Consider the following 12,422-nt stretch of genomic DNA (forward strand, 5'->3'; position numbering starts at 1 on the left):
AATGGATAGAGGAATAAATGTCAAGAGGAAAATAACATTGTTCCACCTTGTTTTGTAGAATTATGGATCCTGCAAGAAGATGTACAGTTCGTGGAAGGATGAGGTGGGTAGCTCGGATGCTTTCATGTCTGGGTGCCCTTGGAAAGCCAAGGACAGATAGAAACACAAATCAGGACACATCAGTAAATGATGCCTGCTGGCACAGAGGAGGGCAGGTGAAACTACCTTTGTAGAAGAGGTTCATTTGAAAATGCTCCTGAAAGATATGTTATCAGAACACTATCATAAGTAGAGTAGACAAGACTTTGAGAACCTTGAAAATGCTTATTGAGGAATACCTAGCATTTATCTTGCTTTCCTTGATTAAAGAACATTCATACATATATATTCATCCTGTGCTGATAGGTAGGAGATGGGAGGCCAGCCCAAAGAGCTGACCAGTCCCTATTGCAGAAGTTCTGGGTTGTTGCATAAGTGAAGAAGTATGCTGATCTGCTTTCAAACTTCTGTAAACTTCAGCTTAGTGGTAGAAAAGTCAGAAGATCCAAACATTTAGTTTCAGTGCCTAAGCAGAACATTTACTGATTTTCACCAATTCCATTCTCATCACCTTGGACTAACATTATCACCATCTCCCCCAGAGACCGTTGCAGCAATGCTTGTTTGGTGGTTGTCCATGGCTGAAATAGTAACTTTAGAATCAAGGGCAAAAGTGAGGGAGGGTGATCCCCACAAACTGTTGATTCTTTGGTCTCCCATTAGACCCACTGAACTAAAATATCTAGAGGGTGATCCAAGGAATACGCACTTTTCTTGGCTTTCCAGGTAATTCATTTCAGCCCTAATATTTTCAAAACATGGTAGTAGTACATTTTCCTGGTTTATTTTAAAAATCAACAAGAAAACGGATTATCTTCCTCTCCACTTACACAATCTGTTTAAGAGATCAGGTGAGCTGCTAATTTCAGGAGAACACCAGCACTTACTGACTGCCCAGATACCTGCCTCTAGATCATGGAAGCATTTACAGCACCAGGAGGAAAATAATATTCTCATAAATGCCAGCCTGTGAAAAATAGCACTAATGAATCTTTATGTATTTTATGAAAAATTATCTTATTATTCAGAAAATTCAATCAGACTAAAACCAGAATTCTAAACCCCATGATTATCTTGAGGCTTCAAGAGAAATCCTGTAATCTGACAGGTGAGGGGACAGACCAGGAGAGATTGGGAAGTTTTAACACCGGTAAAACTTCAGATTCAGGACCCAGGTGTTCTGAAGAAAGCCCAGGGGTGTATTCACTGTATCATCAGTCTCTTTTCTGTCCTTTTCTTTCCCATCTTTCTTATGCTAGAAACACATTCTCACTTCAACAATCCTTTATCACTGCTCTGATGATGAGTGATGTTTTTCCTTTCATTCCCAGTTTTTTCTTATTGTTTAGAATTTACACTCCAAGCCTTGGCTTTCTATGGAGGATTTTTTCTTAGTCTTTCAAAGTCACAGGTTTGGAAAACAAACAAGCAAACAAAAAACTTGACTGCTTCTCTCAGCACTAGAAATAGTTATAGGTGGTGAAAGCACATTTTTGTTCATAAATATCATTTTAAACTAATTTCTTGGCAGAATTATCACTCTGCCAGGTTCTTTTCTGTGTCCTTGCAGCCCACACTGTACCTTCAATCAATGGCTTGTATCTGACATTACATCTCTTGTAGCACAATATCAAGTACCATATAGCAATCATTAGGACACAAAAGAAATAACTATTGTCATATTGAAGAAAAGATCCCTCAGAGAACAGGTACCGTTAGCACTGGAAATGGGAACTTACATCTCAGTCAAGTACCTTTTTACTGTCTCCAGAAGGTGGAATTATCTGACACATTAAATATCCTATTTGGATAGCAAAGGGATTATGAGAGTTACTTCCTGAAATAAAAATAGAGGAAGATATACCTCAAGTCAAATCACTGTTGTGATATTTGTTTACCAGAATTCAATTTGAATGACCTGAGCATTTTATTGACAACATCTAAAAAATATTGTCAATAAAAATTGATACCATATTAGACATTAGTTTACACTGCACAAAAATTAATTTTTTAAAAAAAGTAGGCATAAGCTTAAAATAGATGACTTCATTTCTTAGTTTTAAATCTTCATAAACTTCTTTTTATAAATCTAAGCTTTTCAAAAATTTACTCATCTTATTTAAAAACTTCTTAGCTGGGTTAACAATGTTTGTCATAGCTTTTAAAACTTAAAGCTGGCCGGGCGCGGTGGCTCAAGCCTGTAATCCCAGCACTTTGGGAGGTTGAGGCGGGTGGATCATGAGGTCAAGAGATCAAGACCATCCTGGTCAACATGGTGAAACCCTGTCTCTACTAAAAATACAAAAAATTAGCTGGGCATGGTGGTGCATGCCTGTAATCCCAGCTACTCAGGAGGCTGAGGCAGGAGAATTGCCTGAACCCAGGAGGCGGAAGGTGCGGTGAGCCGAGATCGCGCCATTGCACTCCAGCCTTGGTAACATGAGTGAAACTCTGTCTCACAAAAAAAAACAAAAAAAAACAAACAAAACTTAAAGCTGAGGCCGGGCACGGTGGCTCATGCCTGTAATCCCAGCACTTTGAGAGGCCGAGGCAGGTGGATCACAAGGTCAGGAGTTCGAGACCAGCCTGGCCAACATAGCGAAACCCCGTCTCTACTAAAAATACAAAAATTAGTCATGTGTGGTGGTGGGTGCCACCTAGCTACTCGGGAAGCTGAGGCAGGAGGATCGCTTGAACCTCGGTGGTGGAGGTTGCAGTAAGCCGAGACCACACTCCAGACCAGCAACAGAGAAAGACTCCACCTCAAAAAACAAACAAACAAAAAACACTTAAAGCTCAAATGTGAAATGCAATAAAGATCAAAAATGTTAACTATCCCTTATATCAAATTTTTCCTTGACAAATGTAATTTTCTAAAATTTTAATTTTTACTTAAAAATATTTAAAGGAAATAGATTATGTTTGAAATTATACTTCTCAATAATTTCATTGAAATACAGTTTATTCCCTAGGTAACAATTCCCTAAAGATTTTCATTACATTATAATGTGTTTGTAACTTCTTGTTAGAAAAGGTGTCAGACCATATTATGAACAAATGCCTGGCACATGAAAGCAGTATAATACAACAGTTAAAAATGTAAGCTAATGAATCATACTAACTATGCTCAAATCTTACCTTTTCTATCTACTACCTGAATGTCTTTGGGCAAATTCTTAAACTCTCTGTATATCAGTGTCCTCATTTTAATAATATTTGTTTATAAAATGTTATTGGGAGAATTAAATGAACTAATACAGGTAAAGTGCTTAGATCAGTGCTAGGCTGGGTGAACTGTACAAATTATCAGCACTACTGTTATAGGTAGAACTAGTATTATATAGGACAATAAATTGTTATATTGTAGTCTATATTTTTATTTTAGTAGGCTCTCAGTAACAAATTATGAAATAATGCTTGCAGATAAACATTTATGCTGAAATATTTGACATTCACTTTTTTCTTACGCTGAAATAAACAGAGCAATTTACTTAGAAAGTATTAATACAGAGTTGTAATTGCTTTTGGTTTTTATCTAAGCTCTCTTCCCAAAGATGGCTAGGAGTACAGGGGCCTGGCCTTGGCAGAGGAGATCTCTTAGGGTAGGGGCTGAGAGAACTGTGTCTCTTACCAGACTTTGAGTCAGAACAAAGAGTCAAGGATGAGAAGAGAAGAAAACCAACATCTGTAAGCTGGAGAATAAAGCCACCAAAGGGAAGGCCTGGAAGCCAAGCCACTGGAGAACTAGAAGGAATGAGGGAGAGGAGAGAACGTTGCATCCGGTAATAAGCCTGAAATTGTTGCCGGGACTCACCCTGGGCAAATGCTATCTCCCACAGTGACCTTCATGAGATCTGATTCCTACACACGGAAACTATTTAAAATGCAGGGGACTGGACTTGGCAGTTAATGCATTTCTTGTTTCTATTCCTGCGGCTTAGCACCAAGCATAATCGGTACTTTTATTTTAGGCTAAGACACATACTCAAAATGATATACCCTATCTTTAAAAAAGAATAGCATACATTTATGACCTTATGACCAAAACAAAAATAAAAAGCAACTCCCTTAGCAGCACAAAGATAAACATTTCAATTTCCCATCATCAACATATGTATCAGAGTACGGCAATGCGATACAATTACTAACAGAAAGACAGAACTAGAAGCTACAGCAGACACTGCATCTAATGATGTTCAGGCCCCTGAAAGATGACTTGGGAGGAAAATAAAGAAACAAATATAACAGCAAATTTCCAATCAACAAGATGGAGCTGTATCTGAAAATAAGGCATCTCTAGAAAGTGATCCTTTTTGTATTTAATGTTTCTTCTAAAGGGAGCATGGGGAATTCTAACTTGATCTTGCTGGCAATCTGCTGCATATTCATCTTGTGCTAGAGAACACAATTTGCATAATGTGGGACCCAGTTCTGTGTGTGGGAACACCCTTCAGGGAGCTCAGATTGAAGGCTCAAGAGTAAAAACAGCCAGCATTTTTGAGCTCACCATGAAGGGTATCCACAGCTCAGATCTCACTTCCCTGTGATAGGATTTCCCAAATTCACGGAAGTAAATAGATTACATTTTCTGGAAGGTCCCCTGGGGAATGTTTCTGTTTAAGATACATACAACCACATACCAACACACACACACACACACACACACACAAAATATGTGTGTATGTTTACCTATAGATTTCTTTTGTTGGTGGTAATATTTAACAATGACAGAGTTTTAAAGAATATACATGAGAATGACATGTAAGAGCATATTTCAATGCATTTAAGACTATCAATTTTTGCTCGAGGCATAATGGAAAGAAGCACCCTTATCTAAATTTTTATTGCTTAAACCTGTGGCAGAAATAAATTCTAACTACATTACATGCATGAATGCGGCACATCTGAGTGCAAATTAGTTGTAAATAAAAAATATTTCAGAAGAGGCCATATGGCTTGAAAAGAGCTCAGCTTCCAATAAATATTACCAAAAAACACAGAGACTTACAAAAAATACACATTTCAATATTACAAGTAGTTATTTCTCAGTAAAATATACAATTTAAACTCATGTTAAAAAATACACTGCTTTCTTTTCTTTTTTTAGAATTCATATTATTTCTTTAAAGAAAGAGTTTTAGGAGAAACTCTAAGAGAAGTGCATTTCTAACTAGAAATATAAAAGATTAGATGCACGTGTAAACTAGGTTGTTCTTTTTTTAATCCAGTAAAAGCCCATTTAAGACACAGTATTACGCTTCCTTTAGATATACTCATATTATTAAACATTGATGAAACAGCTTCTACAGCATTCTCTCAAAAATCAAATACTAAGGCAAAAACTGGCAGAATCAATAGACACAGAACTTTCTTTTTGTTGTTGCTGCCATTGTTATTTGACATGCATTGAATGAATGGCCAAGATCTTTGGCATATTACTTACTGATGGGTAGAGGTAACCTTCTCCATTCATGGCTATATACAAGCCTGTTTTCACGCCCTGGATGGCAACAACACGCAGTCCCACTGGTATGAGGTTGAAGAGCGCTGTGAAGGTAAACGTGGTCTGTCACGAATGGGTGGGAAGAAGCAGGGCATAGTGTAATTTTTTCTTTCTTGATTTATTTTATTTAAGAAACATCATTTTGCAGATACTTTCTAAGAGGTTAAATTACTTTAACTTATCTTTTGCTTTTAAATAACTTACATTTTGCAATCAAATAACTTATATTTCGCTTTATAAGAAGTTTCTGCTGTGGGTAAAATTAGTACTTCAGCTTCAACCCTTGTTAGCAGTCTTGCTTACAGCATTCTGAAGTGATATGATAACAAGCTGAATCAAGCCTGCAATCATGCCTCTAGAAACACAGTCTCTGACACCATTAGATACCAAAAGAAATCAACTGTGTAGACTCTTCAAGAGCAGAATTTTAAAAGTCCAAGTTGAATGTTGATTCTAACCCTTCACACAGAAGGTGTGATTTGTCATTGCAATGAGGTCAGGCCAGGAATTAAACAGGTGATTCCAAAACTAAATTACTGTTGTAGAACCAACATGATATGCCAGCAAAGCCAGGAAAAGATGTGCACCTGCCAATGAGCTAAATTTAGAAAGAACTAATCAAAACTGAATGGCATGCAAATGTCAGAGACTACTCATTTATGTTTCCATGTTTTGTTTCTTCCCTGTTGATAAAGCATTAAAAGCATTTTATATATTTTTGCATAGTGCAGACAGCAATGTTATAACATTAAAAACAATCTTAATATCCCTTTAACACCTTTCTATGCCAGTGTTAATGGAATGTTTAGTGGGTGTTCCAGAATAATTCTTTTTTTTTTTTGAGATGGACTCTCACTCTGTTGCCCAGGCTGGAATGCAGTGGTGCAGTGTCCGCTCACTGCAACCTTCAGCCCCCGGGTTCAAGCAATTCTCTGCCTCAGCCTCCTAAGTAGCTGGGACTACAGGTGCCTGCCACCACGCCTGGCCACATCATTCTTAACAATAACTGCTTGATGATTTTGGAAATTTTATTATAGATACATTTATAGGAGAACTATTAATTATTTACAGTGAGGTTAACTGCTCCTACTCAAGTCCTTCTTAACTAATTCCACTTCTAAGCAGGACAGAACAGAAACTGAAAGTACTATAATAGTGACATAAATGTGCTAAATACAATTCCAACGTCAGGCCCTCAACTGTATTGCACAAAGCCAAATCATTTGAAAAATGTCGGCAATTTGGATTTCATTCCAAGGGTCTACGTAGCACATAATTAAAAACAAACTTTACAAATTGTGTTCTATTTAATTCTCAGGGACATGTTTCCTCTTAATAGGATGAAGAAAATTGCACCCTCTCTTCTGATTATTACATGCTACTGTTCTCAAGATCCTGAGATGTCTGGGCTACACAAATATTAAAGGAAAACCTCAGGCCAGGGCCATGAATAATTATCACTGGAAGAATACTCGGGGGCATCTATGGTTAGCTGGATACTAGTTTCACTATGTAAACTAATATCAGATTTTCTGCTATAGGATTTTAGGGGATATTGTTATTCTTATGAAATAATAACGTTTTTTCCCTCATTTCCATTATTTAATATTAAATCTGGATGTGGAGTTGTTACGTATTGAGAGGTAATAGCTGTGCTATTGGCAATTCTCAATATTCCTTCTTGGTGGGAAATGGCTATATTCACGCTTGTTTAGAATACCTGAACTGTACCATATCCCTTACATCTTGAAACAATGGGCACCATAGAATAATTCCTGATTTATGCACAAAATTGTAGCGGGAAAACCATAACCATATGCCTGTCCATGCAAGCTACGCTAACGTAACTAATTCAAAGTTAATTATTCTCACTTTCCTCTTCTAACTTCCACACACTCCGAATGGTATTTGTAGGTGCCATATATTGGATATAGGCCAGGTAGTATAATTCTAGAAAACAAATAGATCATGAATTCACCAAAATGATGTGGTTATGGGAAACAGAAAAATTATACAAGATCGTTTAAAGTGATCATATTGAAAAAATACTAGTTTTTTTTTTCCCTTGGGTTTTGGTTGGGATCTGAATTATAAAATACGAGGTATCATAATTTACAGAATGAGAGTAGAAAGTGAATGCTTATATACACTAAAATGTGGAGAACCATTCAGAGCTGGCCAAGACAGAACTGTGCTAATTAAAACCGCAGATACTCACATTGAGAAATAATTCTATTTCTCCACTCTGTTTCTTATATAATTATAAGGCAATGTCACAAAGCCTAGGGGAGTAAGAATAATGAAGATGTTTTTGCGACTTGGTTCATTTGTGGAACACGCTAGTTCTTCATATAAGAGTGATTTTCAACTCTGGCCACATATAAAAATTAGCTGTGTTCATAACACAGGATGGCCAGGATCAGCCCCATAGCTACTACATCCCACAATCTCTGGAAATGGGTTTAGGACATAAGGAATTTTTTTGAAAAGCTCCTCAAATGGCCCTAATATAAAACCAAGGTGAGAAGTGCCATCCTAAGGCCTGTGGGTGGTAGCCACTGAGTGATCAAAATACTTTATGTATTTTGTAAATACGTAAAGTATTTACAAGTTACCAGGTTGAGAATTACCTGGTATCAAGTTACTAGGTTGAGAATTTCTAAGGTGAGAGGGACTTCTGAGGTTTTAACATTGCCATAGTTAATCGCATATTGATATCTGTCAAGTCCTATTCTGCTTGTAGTATCTATTGTCTGTCATAGGAACAATGAAGTTTAAAAGCACAGAAAAAACTCCATGGCATCCCCAAAAGCAAACTGGGGGAAAAGAAAAATCACCCACTAATAAAATACCATCATTCATGGGGATGCTCATGTTTAGAAGAATTTTAAAGAAGTTCTTTAAATGAGAGTGGCAATGAGGTTACCTAGGTGCTCACTTCCTTTTGTGAAAGATCTTTCCATTATTATGGTAGTCAATAATAAGTAGTCAACTTGCTACAGCATTTTCTCCACTAGAACCATTTACTTATCATCAATGATTTTTTTGCTACTTTTCTTTCCCAGAGATCTATAGATCTTAGACTGGAAACCTTGGAGAACAGGGGTGCCAAGGTTCGCCTACCAGTGGGCCTTTTTTTCCTCTTCATAATTCATCTGAAATTTTTAACAAAGGTAGTTTAGCAGGATGGTTCTGTCTTTTTCTTATTCGAAATAATTCTATATTTAGTGTGGGAAATGTGTTGAACCTAAATCATGAAGATATGAAAGTTCAAGTCTTCGATTTTGTTAGTGACTTTTAGAGCGCTATCTGGGTGAGTTTTAGGTTATTTCCTATTATTTTTCCTAGTTATGGATACCTAACCCATGGTTTGCATTCAGGGAGTTATAAACAAATAGAGACATGTTTATGAATGATTCAAGCATTATTGCATCACCTCCCTCCTCACAACAAAAGAGCTGTACTCTAAGTAGGACCTGTCAGCCTTATTAAAGCACATCCCGCTTTTAAAAGAATTTTTCAGTGCTTACATTTTTCCTAGGATTCATGAGACTACTGAAATGAACCAGAGAAAAGAAAATGTCTTTAAATTCATCCTAAGAAACACCATTTTGCAATTTATATAAGTCATAGGACATAAAAATAAATTAGTAATTTCTATTACTTTTATAAATCTGTTACAATCCTGCCAATTTTATTAACTTTTATAGTAATAGAATTTGTATACCCTTTTGAGGAGGGAACATTTATTTTACCTTGTGTTTTTCTTTATTTCTTTGCAAATGTTGAAATAGTAACAAACTAAACTAACTGGCTTACAGTGCATGTGCAATGCAATATAATGTCTCAGAAAAGCTGTGGAGCATGTCTTTGCATAGGAATTTAAGTCCCTCGAGTGTGGGCATTATGATTTTCTTCTGATTTGCTTTTAAAGGAGATCCTGTTTCATCTTCCTTCTCAGGACTGTTTCTCACTAGCATTTAGGGTGTCAGAAGAAATTTCAAGACTTGTTCTGAGTTTTTCGCTCCTTCTACTGCAGATAAAGAAGAAAAAAACCCCATACATTTAGAGAGCAGAAGGTGGAGTGTTTTTCAGTATCTCAGCTTTCCAGTTTAGTCTTTGAAATTATTCAGATAACCAGACCTGTAAGTATGCATATAATCAATCTGCACTTCTATAATTAGAAAGTGCTTATTCAATTCTGAAGCAGTATGCTTTTAAAAGGCAATGTCTAATAGACACTTCTCAAAATGATATTGATTCCTATCTTTAAAGGTAACTAATTTGTTTGGCATGACAAAAACATACACAAACTTAAAAAGCTAGAGAAAAAACACACAAAACCTTTGTTTGAATGAAGTTATTTTTTCCAGTAGTCCAATGAAGCCATGTGTTCATGCAGCTATGGTGTATGTCCTGTCTTGAAACCTTTTGTCATAAAACAGACGGCATCAGTCTTTAGTCTGATGAATCTTTCAGAGTGTCATAGCTCATCTAGTGATCAGAGTTATGGAAAACTAGTTTTCATGTTCTAATACTCTCAGGCCAAACAAAATCAGAGAACAATGAAGACATCAGAAATTATGAATCCCTAAACTCTGTGACCTACACAACAGTAAGACAGAAGAGACAGAAAATGGCTTTTGTTAACAAATAAGTAAGGGATTAAAGGGGAAAAGAAACAGAGCAGAGATACATGTATGAGCCTGAACCATAAGAAGCTGACATTTTTTGTTGGTCAAAGATCATCAAGTACCAAAAATCTTTAAAAGTCCAAACTAATAACGAAAGCTGCACAAGTAAATGTGTGGCATAAAATGCCTCCCCGTTCCTCTGTAGCTGAACTGCTTTACCTTCTCTTTTCCTATATCAAAAAGGAAATAAAGCAAAAATAAACCAATAAACAAATATAAAAGGAAAAATTTAAAAATAAAAAATATGAGACACAAAGAGAGTAAAGAGGTTAGAAATTGATGAGGAAAATGCAGAAACACAAAAATTAAAAAGAAATTGAAGAAAAAATAAAAAGTGAAGCAATGCACAAAATATAAAAAGTGAAACACAGCGACTAGAAAAATAATGGTATTTCAAATGGCAAAACCGCATGTAAAAATAATCTGTTTTATATCACTAACTGCTCTCAGAATCAGTGTTACTGGCAATTTGATGATTAGATTTTTTAAAAGGAAGTGCTGAATCTTAAATTGAGCTGATAAAAATATATATAATAAAATAAAAATAAATTTAAAAGGAAGTCCCTTCTGATTTAAGTATGTGTATTATTCAAATCCACACTTCTTTTCATGGAATGATGTTTTTAGGTGAAGAATAAGAGATACATAAATGAAAAAAATCATATCTACTTTTGATCCACCAATAATGTTTCTTATGATTAAGTATTTCTAATAAAAACAGTTTTGCTTTTTACTAACTCCCCTAAACAGTAAAAAGTATGCTATTTTGGAACTAATATGTTTGATTAAAAAAGAATCAGATGCCAATGTAAACAGAAAATGGGGGAGCAAAACACAGACAGTTGAGTAAGGAGAGACACCAGATGGAAAAATGTTATATATAAAGAAATAGGAAAAAAAAAAAAAACAGACATTAATACAATGGAAGATGTGTAGCTTTTTAATTAAAAATTATCACAGATGCAATTATCTAAAGTAATTAAATATTTTTGCACAATGAATTTAGAGGTACACAACCTTCATGTTTTTTTCTCTAAGAAAGACACTATTTTTCTTGTTAAATGTAAATAATTTTAAATTATATTTCTATTATGTAAAAAAAAAGCCACAACGATTCCCTGTAGCTTTTGAATTTTCACAGGCATCATTAAGAACCTCAGGGCCCAATAAAATAATACATCGAAAGAAAACATGTAATCAATTTTTACCTAAATACTCTAGTGTACTTACTTAACTTTTATAAGATTAAAAGTAACAGTAATTTTCCGGGTATGACAATTGTTTGAATGAAAAACAAAAATAGTAACATAATTGTCTTTAAATCACAGGTTTCTTTGGTTGTTTCATGAATATTTTCATCCACGTAGTTTAAATAAAATTGTAAATGACATTCTAGTGTGTAACATTCGTAAAGATGAACCAACATGACCAAACATTTGCAAACGAATCTTAAAAAGTCATTTAAGTAGCAGTTTATCTTCTACCAAGTGTGTAACTGGCAGCCTGTGGTTGTCACTTACTAGAATTAGTGCTGTCATCCTTGGTTCCATCGAGAGCTCCATCAGGGTGCATTTGCAAGTAGTAGCCTTGCCTGCAATATAACCTGGTCACTATACCCTTGAGCTGGGGATCTGAAAGGCAAACATAGTTATCATAAGCCTCACAATGTGTCACCATAGTTTCCTTTTTCTTTTCTGTTTCTTTTTCTTTCTTTTTCAGAAGAGGACATTTTATACAAGTAGCGCATTTTATTTTGTCTCCCAGATGCTTCTGTGTTTTATCAAACCTGCAGTATACTATTTATAGAAGGTAAAGGAAATGCAGTAGTAAGCCACAGAAACAGGCTGTTTTATAAAAGTAGTATATTTAAATTATTTGTTAAAACTATTAAACTAATTAAACTGTCATTTTAATTATTAGTTTAAATTATAAACTATAAACTAATTAATATAAGCAATATTACCATTCATGATGGTAGTGCACAAGTTTTGCAAGCTGGTGACTCTCAGAAATTTTATTAAAGGCTTTTTTAGTGGAGTTCTCCTTTTACTTAAATTGACAAGTAATCCCCAAATTAAAAACAAAACAAAACAAATCTGTATTTTAAAAACATGCATACTAATATT

At 35.3% G+C, this 12,422-nt stretch overlaps 1 protein-coding gene across 4 annotated transcripts in view; it reads right to left on the reverse strand.

Moving 5' to 3' along the window:
* Window positions 1-12,422, reverse strand: part of FGF14 (fibroblast growth factor 14) — a 689,306-nt gene that overhangs the window by 154,004 nt on the left and 522,880 nt on the right. For all 4 annotated transcript variants that reach the window (XM_032246382.1, XM_032246384.1, XM_032246385.1 and 1 more), the window contains exons 2-3: window positions 11,817-11,927; window positions 5,543-5,646 (exon numbers count right to left, since the gene is read on the reverse strand). In XM_032246382.1, the coding sequence (XP_032102273.1) occupies window positions 5,543-5,646; window positions 11,817-11,927 (215 nt within the window). The remainder of the gene's footprint in view (window positions 1-5,542; window positions 5,647-11,816; window positions 11,928-12,422) is intronic.

This window comes from Sapajus apella, unplaced genomic scaffold (genome assembly GCF_009761245.1).
Source record: "Sapajus apella isolate SASKATOON/1434 unplaced genomic scaffold, GSC_monkey_1.0 scaffold60, whole genome shotgun sequence".
NCBI classification, from domain to species: domain Eukaryota; kingdom Metazoa; phylum Chordata; class Mammalia; order Primates; family Cebidae; genus Sapajus; species Sapajus apella.